At 41.1% G+C, this 20,247-nt stretch overlaps 1 protein-coding gene across 1 annotated transcript; it reads right to left on the bottom strand.

Moving 5' to 3' along the window:
• Positions 1-469: 469 nt before the first annotated feature.
• On the bottom strand, positions 470-7,399 carry TTR (transthyretin). Its single transcript, NM_001009137.1, is given in 4 exon segments — positions 470-720; positions 4,016-4,151; positions 6,251-6,381; positions 7,305-7,399. Coding segments are annotated over 4 exon segments (444 nt in total). The 5' UTR covers positions 7,374-7,399; the 3' UTR covers positions 470-612.
• Positions 7,400-20,247: the final 12,848 nt, after the last annotated feature.

The raw sequence follows: 20,247 nt of genomic DNA, 5'->3' as shown, positions 1-20,247 counted from the left end.
ACAAAAATGAGCTGGGCGTGGTGGCATGTGCCTGTAATCCCAGTTACTTGGGAGGCTGAGGCAGGAGAATCACTTGAACCCAGGAAGCAGAGGTTGCAGTGAGCTGAGATTACGCCACTGCATTCTAGCCTGGGCAACAGAGTGAGACTTTGTCTCAAAAAAGGAAAAAAGAAAAAAAAAGAAATGCCCACAGTAAAGAAGTGGGCCCTTAGAATGTGTCTTTTGCTATTTGCTGAAGGTTACAGGAAAATAAGGCTCTCTCATTTACAGAATGTGTCTTTTTAATGGCTGCAGATCATATTTAATATGTGCTTTGCTTGCAAGACATTGGAAATTTGGATCTCTCCTAGCGTTCTGCCCAGATACTTTCTAGAATTCCTTTGATTCTTTGTAAAATTTTGATTCTCTTTTTTTTGGAAGGGACAATAAGGGAATTTAAAAAATCAAGTTAAAGTGGAATGAAAAGTGCCTTTCACAGGAATGTTTTATTGTCTCTGCCTGGACTTCTAACATAGCTTATGAGGTGAAAACACTGCTTTAGTAAAAATGGAATACTCTTGGTTACATGAAATCCCACCCCTCGTCCTTCAGGTCTACTGGAGGAGAAGTCCCTCATTCCTTGGGAATGGTGACGACAGCCGTGGTGGAATAGGAGTAGGGGCTCAGCAGGGCGGCAATGGTGTAGCGGCGGGGGCCGGAGTCGTTGGCTGTGAATACCACCTATGAGAGAAGACAGACAGATCCATTTCCACCAGAGCCCGAAAAACATGACAGATGACACACGACTGACCACCGGAAGTCCAGTGCCAACTTAATTAATTTTATTCTTTTATATTTTGGAACAGTTTGAACAGAAGGAAAAAGCTCAAATATGCTGGCAAGCTAAGCCTTTGGAACCATGCACAGTCCTTAGAGCAGGAGTACAGAGTCAGGTCTTGTTTTGCAAATTCACGCCGAAAGTCAGGATGACCCTAGCTTGACTAAGGGAAATCCCAGAAAACCTAAAGGCTGTATCTATTTTATTGGTTTTAGAAAAAAAAGGTAGGGAGAATGCAAAACTGCATTGAGTCATTGAAGAGCTGCTGCAATAGTGGCTGCCAACCACAGACTTAGAGATTTAGCATTCTGGAGCTGGAAACATTCTTCCCAATTTACAGATGAGCAAACCAGACTTGAATTATTGTATTGTCCCAGTCTACATACTGATGGAACCATAGTAGGAAGGCAAGTCTCCTGTCTCCAAGCCCAGAGATTCCCCCACCCTACTATTCTTTGCATTTTCTAACATGAAGAAGAAAAGTATATTTTTATGTATAACAAGTATGAAATATGAAGTAAAAGCATTACAGGGCTCTATTTACAATACAGAGTGTGGAAGATCATGGTGGAATTTTGAAATATATATGCATGCACTAGAGCTCATTTAAGCTTTGTAACTGGGCAAATTGTGGATCAAAATGCTGTTCCAGATAGTCACACAGTTCTGTCAAATCAGTAGAATATCTGCGACTCAGGTGCTGGGACAGCCTTGGTTCTCAGAGTGAGGCAAGTTGGGATATATTGAGGTCAGGAAAGAGGTAGAAGACAGTAAAGATGTGTTTAATTTGATTTATTTTGTATACGGGCCTTGGGTTGAGGTTTGGACACACTCTGCATAAATACATTTTGTTCCAAATATGGGAAAAAGAAACCCAGATTACTTAGGGATAGGAGGAAAAAAGGATCTGAGTGAGCCATACCAAAAACAAAAATAATACTGGGGCAAGAGGAAGTGAGAATCACCTAAGAATCCCTTAGGAAGAAAGGGGTCCCCTTAAGGCCAATTCCCTAGAATCAACTAATAAAAATGTCTTTTGTCTTATGGTGACATTGACCTTCAGCCCACTTGATTCTTCTTAAAAATTGTAAGAGGCATAATCTGTAATCAAAAATCCATGAAGTAGCCGGGCACGGTGGCTCACACCTGTAATCCCAGCACTTTGGGAGGCTGAGACAGGTGAATCACCTGAGGTCTGGAGTTCAGACCAGCCTGGCCAACGTGGTGAAAACCTGTCTTTACAAAAAATACAAAAATTAGCCTGGTGTGGTGGCGCACACCTGTAGTCCCAGCTACTCGGGAGGCTGAGGCAGGAGAATTGCTTGAACCTGGGAGGCAGAGGTTGCAGTGAGCTGAGATTGCACCACTGCATTCCAGCCTGGGTGACAGAGCAAAACTCCGTCTCAAAAAAAAAGAAAAAAAAAATCCATGAAGTGAAGAGGCCTAAGAGCTCCTAAATAAAAGTTTCCATTTTCCCTTGGTAAATCTAGTATGACCACCTGGGTCACTGGCCAAGGTAGAGTTGACCAGTTCTGAAGGAGGCATTTATCAGAGGAAGCTGCATGAAGCCCACCACGCACCCGTCACCAAAGTGAGGCATTGGGACTCATCTCTCACTACTCGCTCTCTCTTGTTCTCCGTATTTATCTGGGCTTCAAGCTGGGCTGACGGTCCTGCTTAATCTGTCTTACTTCAGTCCTTTCAGGGTCGGGATGTATTTTCATTTCTAAATCCACAGCATCTAGCAGAGTGTTCCACACATAGAATGCTTTTTTTTTTTAATGTTTGATGAATGAATACTGCAAGAATGAAGAGCAGACAAGGAAGCTAAGATCTAATGAAAGAGAACAACATGTGGGCAGTATGTCAGTGAACCTTTTTATATGGTTCCCATCAGGCTGAGACCCAGCTCTTGGGCAAACAACGGTCTCAGGTAGGCAGATCTATTACTCGAGGGTAGGGGCTGAGACTCTAGGGGCAATGTCTTGTGCTGGGCGCCGCCGAAACCCTGCTCCTGCCCTGACTGGGGTCCGTGTCTTGCTGCTGGCTGAGGGGTAGTCAGGGACATGCTGCTTGGTAGATGGGGCTCCCTTGTTGACTTGTGGGCCCCAGAAATCAAACAAACCCCTGTTGTTTCCCTGGTAACATTGTCTAATAAAGGAACCACTTTATAGCAATTGAAAGTCTCATCCATGACTAAGCCAGAGAATAGTTGCCTTTTATGCCGAGCTATTTTTGATGGAATTAGTTGATCTTTAACTCTGACCAACATGTCTGGATTCTATTTCCATGACAGCCATCTGTTTCAAATGACTTAAGAAATTAAGGAGAAGGCAGGGTGATTGGGTCCATGTATAACTGTTTGAAGATCCTCACCATAGGCAGGGGAACAGAGCACATTACAAATGTGGCTTTTCTTTTTTTAAGCTTGGCTTTCACAAGGGAAAAAGTTTCCTGGGGCATAATGCGAGGCATAGCAGAACTGAGGGCAAACCCAGCCTGGGCCTTAATTGTAAACATTTCTACTTGTGTATTTCCTAGCCTTGTGACCTTTGACAAGTTATTTGACTTCCTGGTGCCTCATTTTCTTCATCTATAAGATGGGGATAATAATAGGACTGACCTCAGTGGCTTATTCCTGAGGATTAAGTAGGTTAAATATGGAAAACACTTATAATTGTGTCTGCCACATGGTGTATGCTTGGTAAATGTTATCTATTGTGTTGCCATTATTACTTTGATTTTATTGTCTCTATAGGTATGTGTTGCCAAGAATCACTTGTCCAAACCTCCGAGAAGCCAGATGTGTTTTGGAATGAAGAATGTTACGGGTTTTCGAGAAATAAAATGGTGCATCTCTTGTTATATACACTCTACGTGGGGTCTGGAGCGCTGCCTCATAAACTATTATTTCAACAGCAAATACATCAATATTCATATAAAGTGGAATGAATAGACTATGAATAGTTTCATGTAAGTTCAAGTCATGTTACTAAGTGGATTTTCATCAAAGTCAAAAAGAAATTTGCTTCTCAGAGTGTTGTGAATTTTTTATTGTATAATAGGAAAGGGAACCTTTGGTCATTCATCACCTTCCTTAGGACATTTCTGTGGTACACTGAGTAAAACTGTGCATTTCCTGGAATGCCAAAAGCAAAAATCAAAACCAAAACAACCCTCAAAGGTCTGTATACTCACCTCTGCATGCTCATGGAATGGGGAGATGCCAAGTGCCTTCCAGTAAGATTTGGTGTCTATTTCCACTTTGTATATCCCTTCTACAAATTCCTCCTCAGTTGTGAGCCCGTGAAGCTCTCCAGACTCACTGGTTTTCCTATAAGGTGTGAAAGTCTGGGTTAAGTTACGCATGGAGGAAACAAATGGCATGCCAAAGTAATACCCCCCCCCACCAACTAACACACATAAACATGTTATAAACATGTTATAAACATTTCCCCTCAACTAAGTCAGAAGTAGGGAAAACTCCTAACTGAAATTAAATGGCAAAAAGTTTGTAAAAACTTTTTGAAAAGCTCACTGTAGATTTTTTTCTCTGATAAGAAGAGAATGTAGGTATAATTTTTTTTGTTTTGAGACAGAGTTTTACTCTTGTCACCCAGGCTGGAGTGCAATGGCACGATCTCAGCTCACTGCAACCTCTGCCTCCTAGATTCAAGGGATTCTCCAGCCTCAGCCTCCCAATTAGCTGGGATTAGAGGCGCCTGCCACCATGCCTGGCTAATTTTTGTATTTTTCATAAAGACAGAGTTTTGCCATGTTGGCCAGGCTGGTCTTGAACTTCTGACCTCAGATGATATGCCCACTTTGGCATCCCAAAGTGCTGGGATTACAGGCGTGAGCCACTGTGCCCGGCCGGGTATAATATTTACTTAAGAAAGAGTCCTTGTGATTCAAGATTGATGATTGGATGGAAGTGGCCACAGCTGTTCTAACTCTGCACTTCTCCAGGACAGCAGGATCTCGCTCCTGTCCCTTGTGGTGTGAGGATACCTTTGAGGCATCTGCACACCACCAGGGAGTATCATTTGCACACACAGTGGAAAACCTGAAGTAGGAAGAAGAACCTGTATCTGACTCTTTTCCCTTTTACGTATTTAACCTCTCTGATAAATCTTTGCCAGCAACAAACACTAGGCAACTTCTATTTCCATGTAAGTACCAGCTCCATAGTTGAATGTTGGAAATTGCTTCCCATAAGACTGCAACAGCTACGATAGATAAAAATGGCAGTTGTCTTTACTGACTCTGATTATGCCCCTCCTCCTTTCTTCTTTTCACTTCTTTTTTTTTTTGCCCTGGTGCAAGGAAAAAGATTCACAAGAACATCGGAATATTTTTGGTGTCCATTCTGTCTCTCCCTTAGAATAGTCCCGTAACCACTTTTCATGTTATGCTTGGCATTTTATATAAACATAAATGAATTACCAAATAAAAAGCCAGTTAAAACCAGACCTAAGAAAATGATCTTCCCAATAATGGTTGAAGAATCATATGGTTCTTGGGGTTCAATTAAAACCCAACAGAAATTCTTCTCTGAGGAGACGTAAATACTTAGCAGTTCCTCTTCTGCTGGATGCAAAGGGTCTTCTGATTGCTCTGTCTTCCGGTCACTTTGCTTAGGTTTATTAATATGTATTTTCCTTGAAGTTTTTGCTAGTGCAGGTAGAAAAACTCCATGAAAATTGTGAACTGGCTAATGAAGGTGAGAAGCCACTCTTGCACATGAAGTTGGGTGATCGTGGGATTAGTCTGGGGCTGTACTTTGCCTCATGGATCCATCTCTTCTATCTTTTTTTTTTTTTAACTGAGCTTGACAGCCCCCAGCCTTGCACACAGTAGGTGCCCCAAAGTGTTCATTAGGCAAAAGCCTTGGGTTTTGGGTGATCCATATTAACTACAGACAGATGCCTGGTTAATAATATTTCTGAATTCCTTTCCTTTTGTTAATGGGTTAATACACATTATACCTTTTCCTAAAATTCTAAGACAAGGACATTTAGCTTTGGTGTTACCCAGGGACACCAGGGAATCTGTGAAACTCCTAAAATCACATATATGATTTTGTATGTGTGTGTATCTGTGCATTTTTTCTGGGCATAGAATGTTTACTTTTCATCACCTACATAAAGTGGTCTGTGACCCAAAAGGGTTGCAAACCACAGCTAGAGGAGAGGAGGTCTGATTCCTTCTTTTCTCTACTGTCTGCCCCTAAATGATGCTCAGGTTCCTGGTCACTTCCTAGCTAAGCAAAACAAAAAGAGGGCATCCTTCAGAGGGCATACTTGACCTCTGCCCACGTTTTTCAATCTACTTGTAAATTCTTTAGCAGATGACGTGAGCCTCTCTCTACCAAGTGAGGGGCAAACGGGAAGATAAAACCAAGTCCTGTGGGAGGGTTCTTTGGCAACTTACCCAGAGGCAAATGGCTCCCAGGTCTCATCAGCAGCCTTTTTGAACACATGCACAGCCACATTGATGGCAGGACTGCCTCGGACAGCATCTAGAACTTTGACCATCAGAGGACACTTGGATTCACCGGTGCCCTGGGTGTAGAGAAGACACGTGAGAAGTTAACAAAATTGATCAGAGTGAAAGGATTTATTCTTTATGGTATTAGAAATCTGGAGCGAAACAAGAATTACACACTGATCCCATTATCAGGAACGTAAGTGTCGGCAATTAATGAGCTTCCCTACTCAGTATAACACAGACATAATTGTTTCCAAAGCAAGAATGGTTTCTGCCTCCAGACACACTGCTATCAACCAGGGATGTGTATAATGAATTTTAAGGGAGAAAATAGACCCCTGAGAACAGTTGCTTTGTTAAAAGTCTCCATTTGAGTGGAATTACTGAAAAGATGTAATGTACCATACATAGGGCCAAACAGGTTTTCCTGAGATCATTTTAGTTGTTGCTATAGTCACTCCCTCTTACCAGTTGTTATAAAATAATGTCAGAACTGCATCCAGACCCATTTTATAGTATTAGTTAATTCTTCTAGAGGATTTAAGAATTAGATATCTGACTAGAATATTGTTCACTAAGCCTTTTAAAGATTAATCAATAAATACGTTTTGAATAACCATAGGGCCAGAATATAATCTCCTGCAGTTTGCCCCCCAAATACATTTTATGGAGGGATACTTTTCTGAAAATTCAGTATTAACAGCTTCCTTAATATCATATCTTTATTTCTATCATCTATCTGAGGAAACAGAGGTACCAGATATTACAAACCTAATGCACCAAAGCAATGAGGTAGAATGCTCAGAGTTCAAGTCCCAGCTCAGTAAGCTCAGTGGAACTTCATTCTTTTTGAAGTTTGAATTAATTATATTAAAAATAGATGCTGGGTACCCTTGCCCTAGTAACAAAAGCTGGTTGGCAAAGCTGGAAGGAGTCACTTCTACTTCATTTAGCGTGAATCTTAAATGTAGGAATGGGATGTCACAGAAACACTCACCGTAGGGCCAGCCTCAGACACAAATACCAGTCCAGCAAGGCAGAGGAGAAGCAGATGATGAGAAGCCATCCTGCCAAGAATGAGTGGACTTCTGTGATGGCTGCTCCCAGCCTGGGGCTTTTATACTCACTTCTCCTGAGCTAGGCTGCTTATCCCTGCCAATCTGACGGCAAACCTGCTGATTCTGATTATTGACTTAGTCAACAAAGAGAGAATAAGTAACCCATACAAATATGAACCTTGTCTAGAGAGATTAGAGCATCGGAACATTCGTTCTATGAAATATTCTTAATAGGTCATTTGACCAGTTAGGTCACCAAAACAAAACAACCAAAACAAAAGAAAACAATCAAAACAAAACAAAAATAGTCTTCTCCCTGTGTGACTGCGTGCACTAACATTCTTGGGGGTAATTTTTTCCTCCCTCACATATTTCTATGCATGTTTTCCATTTTTATACATTTTTTGTCTTTCATTTTAGATGCAAGATTTTAGACAGATGCAAGTTGTAATTATGTATTTCATGTTGAATGACATTTAGCTGCACAGGCTTAAATATAGTGCATTAGAAAATGTTTGCACTTGATGGATCCATGGGTCAACAAGGAAAAACCCTTGGCAGTGCTCACATTTTTAAAAGCCTACATTTTAGCCAAACTAAGTCATTTGGAAGCTTTGCTTAGTCAGCAATTTCTCCACAATGTGTGTGTGCATGTGTCTATGTGTGTGGGTGTTCTGCCCAGATAAAGTCCACTTCAATCTAAGAATGGCATCTTCCCTCCCTCCCTTCCTTCCTTCCTTTTTTCCTTCCTTTTTTTTTTTTTGACAGGGTCTCACTCCAACGCCCTGGCTCGAGTGCAGTGGCACGATCACAGCTCACTGCAGCCTTGACCTCCCGGGCTCAGGTCATCCTCCCACCTCAGCCTCTTGCCCAGGCTGGTCTCGAACTCCTGAGCTCAAGCGATCCACCCGCTTTGGCCTTCCAAAGTGCTGGGATTACACGTGTGAGCCACTGAGCTGGGCTGGAATGGCATATTTCAACCTGGCATTGATGCCCCTGAAATACAGAGAACCAAATCTTCTTTACTGACTCTCCTGCATTGGGCATGCAGGAACAAGGCTGACAGCTGGTTTTTGAGGGAACCAAACTTGCTGGAAGAAAGTAGAGATGACTGTGAGAACCAGAAGCCATGATTGACAACAGATTCTTTTCCTCCTGGCTGACTTATTAATACAAGTCCAGAAATTATGAGGATTTGATGATTCATTACTCACATACAAAATCTCTGTGTGTTTGTGTGTGTGTGTGTGTGTGCACTAGCATGCATGGCTTTGTTCATGGATAAACTAAGGCAGGTTTTTGTCCTTATAAGACAAACATGTAGAAAACATAGAGAAGACAAATATTTTGGACAAATACAAGCCAAGAGCAAGTCCGGTTTGGAGCACTAAGAATTGAGGGAACATTCCCATAACTGATAGAGTCAGATTAGAAAAAATTCAACAAGAAATTGTGAAGCACAGGAGCTTACAGGGAGTAGTGGAAGGGACAGAAAAGACTTTCAGGAACATGAGAATGTGCAGGAGAGGACTCCGGGAGGTGGGTTGACCCCTCACAGCAATGAGCAAATGTAGTTGAGACCATAACTAGGAATGGAGTCTTAGACCCTTAGAGTTTAACTAGGAAGCAGCAGCAGAAAGACTTTTGCATTTGGAGTTGGATGACCAGAGTCATTTGATCCCAGTTCTGCTGCCCTGTTTCCCGGATGACCTTCTATGAGTTATTTACTATCTCAGATACTCGGCCAACTCGTTTGTAAAATAGAAATGCCTACTTTTCTACTTCAAAGGACTGTTCTAATAACTTTTAATATGAGAGGATGTACAAGCCTTTTGTAAGCTGTAAACCACTATCTTGCTGTAAAAGCATAAATAATAGAATTTGGTTCAACATCTATGCCTCAGGAGAAAATCCTTTCTCAAATAACATCTTTCATATATTGTCATCCAATATCCTCTTGATGATTTCCTATTGCTCAGAACCTGGATAGAGAGCCTTTTCTCTGGCTATGAATCATAAGTATTTGGAAGTTCTTTCATAACCCAAGCAAAATCTACTGTGCACGCGTTTCAGCACTGTACCCTGTTGAAACTAAGAATCATCTCTTGTAGACCCTGTGAACTGGCAACCCTGGGCTGCCATCAGCCCATAGATATGTTATATTTGGGCTGCACAGAGTCTCTTTAAACATTTTGTAATAGTTGCCAAAATTAAAAATTGAGACATGCTGCATAAAAATTTGCATTTCTTGCTTCTCTTAAATAAAAAATATTGGCAGCTTTAGGCCAACATTTACACATGACAGTGATCATCAGAACGTCACTCTCAGACATCACGACTCCCCAGGCCTCCCTGCCAACGCTGAGGCTAGGTGATTCTCTAGTGGCATATCATGCTTGAGCTTTTATCTTTTCTTACACATGGCCTGTTTCTTTCATCTGTGTTTCTGCCCAGCCTTTTGAAAAACTGAGTTTGTGATTGCTGGTCTTCCAACAGCCATGTAAGTAGTATTTTCTTTTTGCCAAATAGACATTCCCACTTCTGTGAATGAATCTTGTTTAGACATAGTTCCTAAGATCCTCAGCATCCTGAACTTCCTTTTCTGGCATACCCCCTTGGTCAAAGTTTCTCTTCAAATGTGATGCTCTGAACAAGACACAGTCCCTGAAGTAGATCAGGCCACAGGATGTCGAGACTGTTGCCTCCCTTGGCAAAGGCACTTTAGTGCAAATGTTGTACCCAGAATCCATCTGTAACTGTAGTAACTGTGACCCTTCCTTCGTCATAACACTACCCACTGTGATCTGTTGGCCACAATAATCTAAAGTGACCTATATTATCTGTCATCCTGTGCTTTGATCATTTATGAATTTTAACCCAAATATGGGACCCTGTGTTTGTATCTGATATATCTCATCCTGTTAGTTTCAACCCACCACTTGATCCTTGATATGGTTAGGCTTTGTGTCCCCACCCAAATCTCATCTTGAATTGTAACACCCATAATCCCCATGTGTCAAGGGAGAGACCAGGTGGAGGTAATTGAATCATGAGGGGCAGTTCCCTCATGCTGTTCTTGTGATAGTGATTGAGTTCTCACAGGTTCTGGTAGTTTTACAAGGGGCTTTTCCCCCTTTGCTTGGCACTTCTTCCTGACGCCTTGTGAGGAAGGTGCTTTGCTTCCCCTTCACCTTCTACCACGATTGTAAGTTTCCTGAGGCCTCCCCAGTTGTACTGAACTGTGAGTCAATTAAACCTCTTTCTTTTATAAATTACCCAGTCTCAGGCAGTTCTTTATAGCCGTATGAAAACGGACTAATACAATCCTATTGACATCATTTAATAGTTGTTCTGTAAATTCCTCTCTTAGAACAGTTTTCAGGCCATGCCCTTGGTCACTTTGACTTGCTTGCTTTCTGAACTATCATTGATCTGGAAATCATTAATGAAATCTGCATTTGAATAAGACAAGGAAGTGGGGAGAAAGTAAGGCAATTCAGGGTACAGAGAAGATCCTAAATTTCATTGGAAAATCACTGATAAAGCTTACAGAGATAAAGATTATTTTTTAATATAAAAAGACGAGAGGGTACAAAAAATAGAAAGAATAAGATCTACTATTTGATAGCACAACAGAGTGACTATAATTAATAATTGTATATTTTAAAATAAAGAGTGTAATTGGATTGTTTGCAACTGAAAAGATAAATGCTTGAGGAGATGGATACCCCATTCTCCATGATGTCCTTATTTCACATTGCATGCCTGTATTAAAACATTGCATGTACCCCATAAATATATACACCTACTATGTATCCACAAAAATTAAAATTAAAATTAAAAAGATATAAAAATAAGAGAAAATTTTGGTAGAGAATTAAAGATTAAATGTAGGTAGTCTGGAGTCAACATGAGAGCTCTGGGAGAAGAAGCTTGCAGTGTTTTAGGTGAGAGAAAACCAAGGCTGAAGCATGAAGGAAAAAGCAAAAAACGGAGATGGAATGTATTATTTGTTAAATGAATGCTTGTATGGAACCAATGGCAATGACAAATACAAGAAAAATCCAGTGTTTCTTGTCTAAGAAGCAATTTATGATAAGAGAGGGTTATAGGGCTAAACATATACTCTCAAAGATAAGAAGGTCTTCCTTTCCTGTGTTTATTTGAGTTTGCGAAAGCTCTTTTTGGAGGATGGTTACATAGGATCCATGAAGGGGAATGAATTAGGGTCAATGGTCACCACATTCCTGGAGGCCTAAGTGGTTGCTGCAGATACTGTGTGCTTGGGCATGATCAGTAGCTATGAAGATCCAATGCCTTAAAACAAAAGGAGCACCAGTGAAGCATTTCAGTTACAAGTTTATGTCTTTTCTTAGCTACGTACTGTTTTTCCTCTCAATCTGACTGTGGGGCTGTAGCATAGATGTTTAATTGAGGTGAAAAAGATGAATTTGATGACAACATTTCTCCTCCTCCTATGGAATATGCTGTGATTAATGAACAAGTTGCCTAGCTCTTAGTTTAGGGTTCTTCTGCCCTCTTCCTTATAATGGGCAGGTTTATCTATGAAAAATTTTGATATTATAGATAAACCCTTTCTTCTTGGTTTATTTTCTGAGGGTTCCTGTCAACTGCTAGACAGTGATCTGCTGATACTGAAATGCCCACTAATATTAATATGTCTAAGCTGATTACCCTGAGTTGGGCATAGGCTGGCCGAGTGCTGAGACTGGGCCTCATGGTGGGGGTTAGGGGAGAGTGGAAATGATGCTATTTGGGGGCCCTGAATCTTTGCAGGTTGAATAATTCAACTTTGTCAGCTCCCCTTGAGGTGAATAAGCCTCGGGGGTTTGATTAATGGTAAGCAAATCATAAAAGATTCATGTTAAAACCGTAATACCAATTTAATTAATAGTTAGATGGTTGCTAGGTAAGTGAAAAATTGGAGCAAAGGGCCCAGGCTAATTTTTTGAGAGTATTTCATCCGGACTGCAGGAGAGCCTAGGAAAGTTATCTGACTTCTCTGCAGCACATACCTTTCTTGTGTTTGGAATGCCCGTGTCTGCCTTATCTGGCATGCCTCTCCTCCGCCAGTGTTGAATAAACACATAAAAAGCCTTTTCCCTTATCTTCCCTTCTTCCCTTGTCCATGTAAATAACCATCCAAGTAAAGACAAACATTATCTAGGATATGTTAATTAGACCATATTTTATTTTTGTTAATTGTAGTTTGAGTTTCTTGGTTGAACTTTGGGGGCCAACCTGGTTGGGAACAACCATTGAGAACTCCCTTGTATAAGAATCTTCCACAACTCTTAGCCTGTGTGCTGCCATGCCCCATGTTTGCGGACTGTATAACCAAGAGTGGCAACTTCAGTCTCACCTATGGCTTGAGAACACACCTGTCACTATCTGGGGGATTTTGCTCTATATCAGTAGCTCTGATGATTCAGGCAAGACACCCATTTCTTGGTCCAGGTTCGTATCTGTCCTAGTGATCACACACGTGTTAGAAGATTTTATCCATAAACAGTTATTAGACACAGTTAAGAGTTTTGGCTTCCAGAATTACTCAAAGCTCATCCACCCCTACCTATGGGGTGGATATGCAGACAAAAGAGGAAGTTTAAATTTTTAAGGTATTTTTTAAAAGAATCTATTTGGCAGGTTTCCTTTGGGCTTCTTTTATCCACCCCCCGCCCCCACCGGAGCTCTCATGCAGCTAGTGTAGCAAAACAATCTCAAAGTTGGAGGCCACTTAGGTGGCCTCTCTGGCCATGATCTGCGAAGGAAGGAGGAAGTGGGGTGTGGCCTTCTGGATACCTGATATGATATATACCATTTCCTCTCCAAACACATCCTTGCGATATTTAATAACTTACCCCATTTACCAAGAGACTGCATTGGGGTATGTGTCAATCGCGCCAGCCAGAATTAAAGAGGATTTATTTGGTTGACTCTGTGTCTGTACTTACATATCCCTTAGATCAGCTGTACTGATTCTGTGGCCATAATCCATTGTGCATGGTTCAGGATATAGATTTTGGCTACTTCTATTTTCTTTCAACCTTGGAACTGAGAGAGATATTTTAAATTCAGCAACTAATTTAAAAGAAGCAACTATTAAGCATCTTCCTAATGTGAGCCAATGTGCTAGCTAGCCATCACTATGGGAGCTATCAAGAGAGGCATGTGCCTTCAAATTGCTTATAATTTAATTATTAAGAATATATACATATGAAAAAATGCTCAACATCACTGGTCCTTAGAGAAATACAAATCAAAACTACACTGAGATATCATCTCACACCTGTCAGAATGGCTACTATTAAAAAGTCAAAAAACAACAGATGCTGATGAGGTTGCAGAGAAAAAGGAACACTTTTACACTGTTGGTGTGAGTGTAAATTAGTTCAACAATTGTGGAAGACAGTGTGGCAACTCCTCAAAGATCTAGAGGCAGAAATACCATTTGACCCAGCAATCCCATGACTGGGTATATACTCAAAGGAATATAAATCATTCTATTATAAAGACACATGCATGCGTATATTCATTGCAGCACTATTCACAATAGCAGAGACATGGAATCAACCCAAACGCCCATCAATGATAAATTGAATAAAGAAAATGTGGCATACACACACCATGGAATGCTATGCAGAAATAAAAAGGAATGAGATCATGCTCTTTGCGGGGACATGGATGGAGTTGGAAGACGTTATCCTCAGCAAATGAACGCAGAAACAGAAGACCAACTACTACATGTTGTCACTTATAAGTGGGAGCTGAATGATGAAAACACATGGACACATGGGGGGAACAACACACACTGGGGCCTGTTGGAGGAGGGGCAAGTGGCGGAGGGAGAGCATCAGGAAGAATAGCTAATGGACGCTGGGCTTAATACTTAGGTGATGGGATGATCTGTGTAGCAAACCACCATGGCACACTTTTACCTATGTAACAAACCTGCACATCCTGCACATGTACCCCTGAACTTAAAATAAAAGTTGAAGAAGTAGGAAAAAATATGCCCAGTCAACAGGAAACAGTTGATGAGGTGGATGGTAATTCACAGAGGGAGGAAGTGACTTTGGGATCTTGGAAGCTGTCTGTGAAGAGGTGAGATTGAAGCTTGATCATCAAGGAGAAATACAATCTACAGAGGAAAAAGGAGCAGTGTGTGGAATGCCTCTCCCATACAAGTCGGAAAGCATTTGAGAGCTTCAAGTTGATGGGGATGGAAGAAGAAATTAATGGCATGAGTGCTGTGGAACTAGGAATGGCGGAAAATCCAGAACCTAGGAGTAGTAACCAAGCGTAGAATCTGACGAAGCATCAATGTTAATGGGCTAGGGTGAGAGGGTCAGACCAGGAGTGAGGCAGTGGGATAGTCATGTAGACAATGGAACAAGCAGGTCAGGAGGGGTAGGAGCAGTTCTAGAGCCTGGGATCTGATGGAGTCTGGGCCCTAGAGACATCTGAATGCTGTGCTTCTTCAGTTTTCCACATGCATAAAAATAATTTTTATATAGATAAAATTATATATATTATATATACACACATATTTATTTTGTGTGTGTGTGTGTGTGTGTGTGTGTGTGTGTGTGTATTAGCATTTTGGGATAAATGGAAGAGATTGCTCCATTTGGAGATAATGAGCCCAGGGAATCCAGCTTCCCCAGGCCTCATTTGGCAACTCCAAGGGCAGAAGGGACCATTCCTGTAAACCATTTATTACACCTGGTTTGGGAATTTCAGCATAACACACTGAGGCCTAGTTAAGAGTGTTTGGCTATGATATTTGTAATTGCTATCATAGATGTTATCGGACTCTTGGAGCCTCTTTAGAGAAGGAAGGATGAGGGAGTGTCTCTGAGCACTGAGTTTACAGGACAAGACAATCTGTTTTACAAGACATAGAAACCAGAATGAGTGCAGGTGCAAAAGTGGAAGAACACTAGGCATGGCCTGAGAACAAGGAGTAGAGCAGGGCCTACCATGTGGATTAGATGAACCTAATGAGATGAGCCAGAGACGCCATTTGGAGTCAGACTGTGGAAGATCTTTAGTGCTCTCCCGAGAAGTTTGAGTTTTCTCTGTAAGTAAGAACATAAACCTATCTAGTAATTCAGGGCTATTACCCGTAGAGCACTCTACCTCATGAGGTGGGGAACCCCATTGCCACTAGGGTACCCAGGTAGAAGCTCGCTGACCTCAGGCAGGAGTACTGGGGATGGGGCTCGGCAGTGAGTCAGAGTTGGAAATTCATGACCTTCAAAGTCCTTTCCACTAACAAGTCTATATAAAGGGGTTATTGAGAGTTCTGGGTTATTGACAGAACAAAAATTAAAAGAGGTTATTGAGAGTTCTGGGTTACTGACAGAACAACAGGATGGAAACTGGAGAGACTGAGCCTGGAAGAGCCTGGAGGAGAAAAATATACAGGCTAAGTGGCCATTTAGGACACTAATATAGTTGTGTAATCAGTAGGGTCCAGCCTGTGGGTCAAGGTTATCTGCACCCCTGCCCTTCTGGAGTTATTGCAGATTCTTGAGTCTACATGCACACTTGTATTTTCTCAGTGAAATGTTATTAAAAAGACCTCTATTATGTGAAGGTCTGAATATATTTTATCATACTTTTAAAAGATATATTGCACTATAATTTACATATGGTAAAATTCTTTTTTAGGTGTACAGTTATATGAATTTTGACAAATGTATGTAAGTCATGTAATTAACAACAGAATCAAGAGTTGTAATATTTCCATCCAAAAAGTTTTCTCACACCATTTTGTAGTGAATTTCCTCCTTCCTCCCAGCCCCTGGCAACCACTGATTTGTTTTCTGTGGCTATAGTTTTGCCTGTTCCACAATGTCATACCCATTGAGTCCTGCAGTAAATAGCATTGTCAGTGTGGCTTCTTGAAGTTGGCATAATTCCTTTTAACATTCCTCTATGTTGTTGCATGTTTTTATTAATTTTTTCTTTAATTTACTAGTAGTATTCAATGGAGTAGATATACTACAATTTATCAGTTCACCACTTAGCAAACATTTCAGTTTCCAGTTTTTGGTGATTGTCTCATACATTTTCAAATGTAAAAAACAATGTTCTTGCAAAGATGGAGAATATACCTAATAATGATAGGTAGTATTTATGAAATGGAATGACTTGCCCAAGAACTTAGAAACTGTGATGTGAGAGATACACTAAGAAATCAGCATGTCGCGAGGAAAGCAGAGCCATGCCACATCAACTCAGCTGGGGCTCTTAACCCGGGATCCACAGATCCTTGATGTCTGTGAGCAGAATTCAGGAAACCTGTGATTACTGGATGAGAAAAAAATTACATCTTTATACAAACCTCTGATTGCAATTTAGCATTTTCTTAAATTATGAATGTAGATAATAAGCCAGAGTAGTTATGAGCAGTAACTGTGATTTTGTCACCAATAGAAATCACAGACATACTCCTATCACATATAGTTGGTGGATACATTTTGAAATATTCTTTATGCTCATCACTACTTTAAAATTATGACACCTAGGGCTAGATTTTGTAACTAATAAAGATGCACATATATTACTATATGACAATTTAAAAAATATTTTAATAATGGCGTTTCAACATATTTGGTTTCCTTTGTCATCTCTATATTTAATTTTATGCACAATAAGGTGAAGAACCTGGACACAGAGACAGAATAACCTCCCCCAGGCCATCAAGGCTTGGCTGTAATCGAATGGAATCTACGAGCACATGTAAAGAAAATGGCAGTCATCCCTGGAATTTGTTAGCAGTGGAAGGAAATAAAAAAGGAAGTTGTAGTGTGTTGGCTTTTTGGACTGAAGATTTATAGTCTTATGGGCAGGACTTTTGCTGGAGCAGGAAACACAGCTGCAAAGACTTCCTACACAGTTATGCCAGAGAGAGAATATATTAGTCATTCTGGCCTGTGTGGCTGCAGGTTTTGTTATGGAATATTACTACATTGAGATTCTTACTTATGCTTTAGCATTTGTGACCTTGGTTAGTGAGTCCGTTTCTGAGATTTCTAATGAAACTGTGATTCTGAGCCTCCCCAGTGGACTTTGGGCATTGGCCAGCCTGAATGAATTGGTAAATTCATCCAGGTAGCCCTGGAGAGAGAGTTAGCTGGCCTCCACCTGGAGACACTGACCTCAGCAAGCACCTCTTCTGTAATGTCAACAATAGTAATCTGGGTGGGGGTAGTACCACTGGTTATAGAAGGAAGGGTTGGATGCAACAGACAGTGTTGAGCAAGGACTAATAGCAGAGGGACAGGGTGTTGAGGAAGGTGAAAGTCAGAATGATTCTCTAGTTTAGGACCCAAGAGGATTAGAGAGGACACTATCTTAGGTCCCTGACAGAGACCTAAGATAGTGAATCAAAGTAACATCCAAGTAAACTGAAGATTTCATTTATGACAAAGGAAGTCATTCACAATTTAAAGGCAGAGGCTTAGGAGACAAGCAAGTTTAACTTTAATTCGATGTCCTTGCAACAAACACATGCTTTCCTCAAACAAGGCCTTTGGTGTCCTGGAAGAGACAGTCTTAGACAAATGGACCACGAGAATGGAACAATAGAGGAATGTTTAGGTTGATCTGCTTCATCCCTCTGAGATGGAGAAGTATGACTGATTTTTCCAGTTGGCTGGATCCTGAGACCTGAGTGAACAAAAGGGGTTGACCTACAACTCAGGCTCCATCGCCTTTATCCTCACAGGTGCAAACTCCTCCCTCTTCCCTGACTTCTCAGGCTTTCTGCTCTCTTGTGCTCACTTAGACTCCTCCGCCCAATCCTTCCACTGAGTACCAGACAACTTCAATCCCACCGTGGCTAAATTCGCCAGTACCCTCAATCAGTGCCCTAAGTGCTCTCTGTACTTCGTCTTAGTTGGGATCTGGGTTCTCCTAGCAAGTGTACTTCTCTTGAGCTTTCTTCAGTGGTACCAGTTCCCTCATCTGATCAAGAGATCCTGGAGCCCTCAGCACTCCTATTTGGGATTCACTTATCTTCCCTACCAGCCTGTGTCCCGTGCTCAGTCGTTTCTCTCACCTGGTGCCCTAGATGCCTTCTGTCCTTAATCTTCCCCACCCTCTGACTGAAGAACATCCACGGGAGGAGGAAATGTGCTAAGTTTGCTTAAGGGAAGAACAACAACGTGGTCTTGATCATGCCCTCAAAACATTCGTTTAATTCATGTATAACCCTTATTATAGCTTGGTAATTCTTACGTTCGTGTGCATACTGTATTTACTCCTTTTTGCATTTTCTACATATTTTTAAAGACTTGCGTTAAACATTCATCCTTCATTTATTTTGTGAACCATTCCTTGACCCTTCTTTTGCTTTCGTCTCCCATTCAGAAGAAAGTTCATTGTTTCTTCTGGGTTACCCCCATCTTTCATTCTTCCAGACTATTGTTCCTATTTTGACATTGATCTTAATTTATTTGTCTTTTTCTAAGATTATCTATTATCTACTCTCTATTGTTCTTTCTCCTTCTTTCTCCCTATCTTTTCTGGGTCCCTGTGCCTGAAAACTAATTCACGTCACCACAAGGCAACACATCCTTCCCAATCTTTCTACAGCCTTTGACTAGGATTCTGCCTCTCTTACTTCTATCACTGCTAATGATTAATCTACTGTGCCACTTCTGCTTTCTCATCATGAACAGCAGTGATGGCAGTCTAGTTTCCCCACTCCTTCTTCTTACAGGGCTTTTTTCTACTTCAAGGGTGTTGGTATTCTTATCATCACCAATTACAAAAGCATTTTGGTCAGGCTTATACCTTGATCAGTTTCATGCAGAGCTGCTCTTCACCTCTAAGTAGGGCCATGAGGCTCTGGTCTTTCTGTCCCAGCCTCACAATCAGAATCCCTCAACTCTCTTAGCATCGCAATAGTGCCTCAAGCTCAACATGCCTAAATCTGAACACTGCATTTCTTCATTCCCTTCTCCCCTTGCCCCATAATTCTTTCCCTAAGTGAAATCCCTATTATCCTGGCTAGTCAAGGATAGAAGCTCAAGAGTTAATGCTTGAATTCTGCCTCCCTTAACAGCAGACTTCAAAAAGTAATACCAACTCTATTTCCAAAATATTTCCCTCATCTCTTACTTTCTGTTTCCACAACTGCCAACTGAATTCAAACCTTCCCTGTTAATCATATGGTCTTTTGCAATTATGTCCTAGCTGATCTCCTTACTGCTAATCTATTTTCCATATAATCTTTTCTATAAGCTACTGCCAAATTAATCTTCTTAATGCATACCTCTGATTACATCACATCTCTCTACAAAAGCTTTTCCACGCTCCTCATGGCCAGCCAAATAAAGTCAAATGTCCTTAGTCTGACATTCAGAGATGGTCATGAGTTGGTTTTTTGCTTTGACCATTCAAAAACCAGTTGAATTCTGGGCAGAGCCTGTGACAGGCCAGCCCAGGGCCTTTACCCCTTTCTCATCCATTCTCCCTCACACTTCTGATTGTCTGAAGGAGCCAGCATAGTGGAGTGTTGCTGAAGGCAGTGGTTACAGAGAGAAAAGGCCAGATGAGAGATAGTTATGGGAGTAGGAATAAGAGATTCTGGTGACATCAGAAATGGAAAGTGAGTGAGAAGAGCCAAAAATGTCTGGAAGGATGTTTAGATAGTAAAGCCATTAGCTTATATGATTAAAAATATGAAAGAAAATGAATCTGCTTTTGGACATGTTGAGATAAAAAGGTTGACATGTAGGCATCCATGCCTAGAGGACAGCTGGAAGTGACAGCCTAGGAGATGGAGCCTGGAGGAAATCAGGTTGGAGATGGAGATTCAGCATGTGAGTTCAAGTATAGCATTTG

Source organism: Pan troglodytes, chromosome 17, assembly GCF_028858775.2.
Source record: "Pan troglodytes isolate AG18354 chromosome 17, NHGRI_mPanTro3-v2.0_pri, whole genome shotgun sequence".
Taxonomy (NCBI): domain Eukaryota; kingdom Metazoa; phylum Chordata; class Mammalia; order Primates; family Hominidae; genus Pan; species Pan troglodytes.
This window is presented reverse-complemented; position numbering and strand designations above follow the sequence as displayed.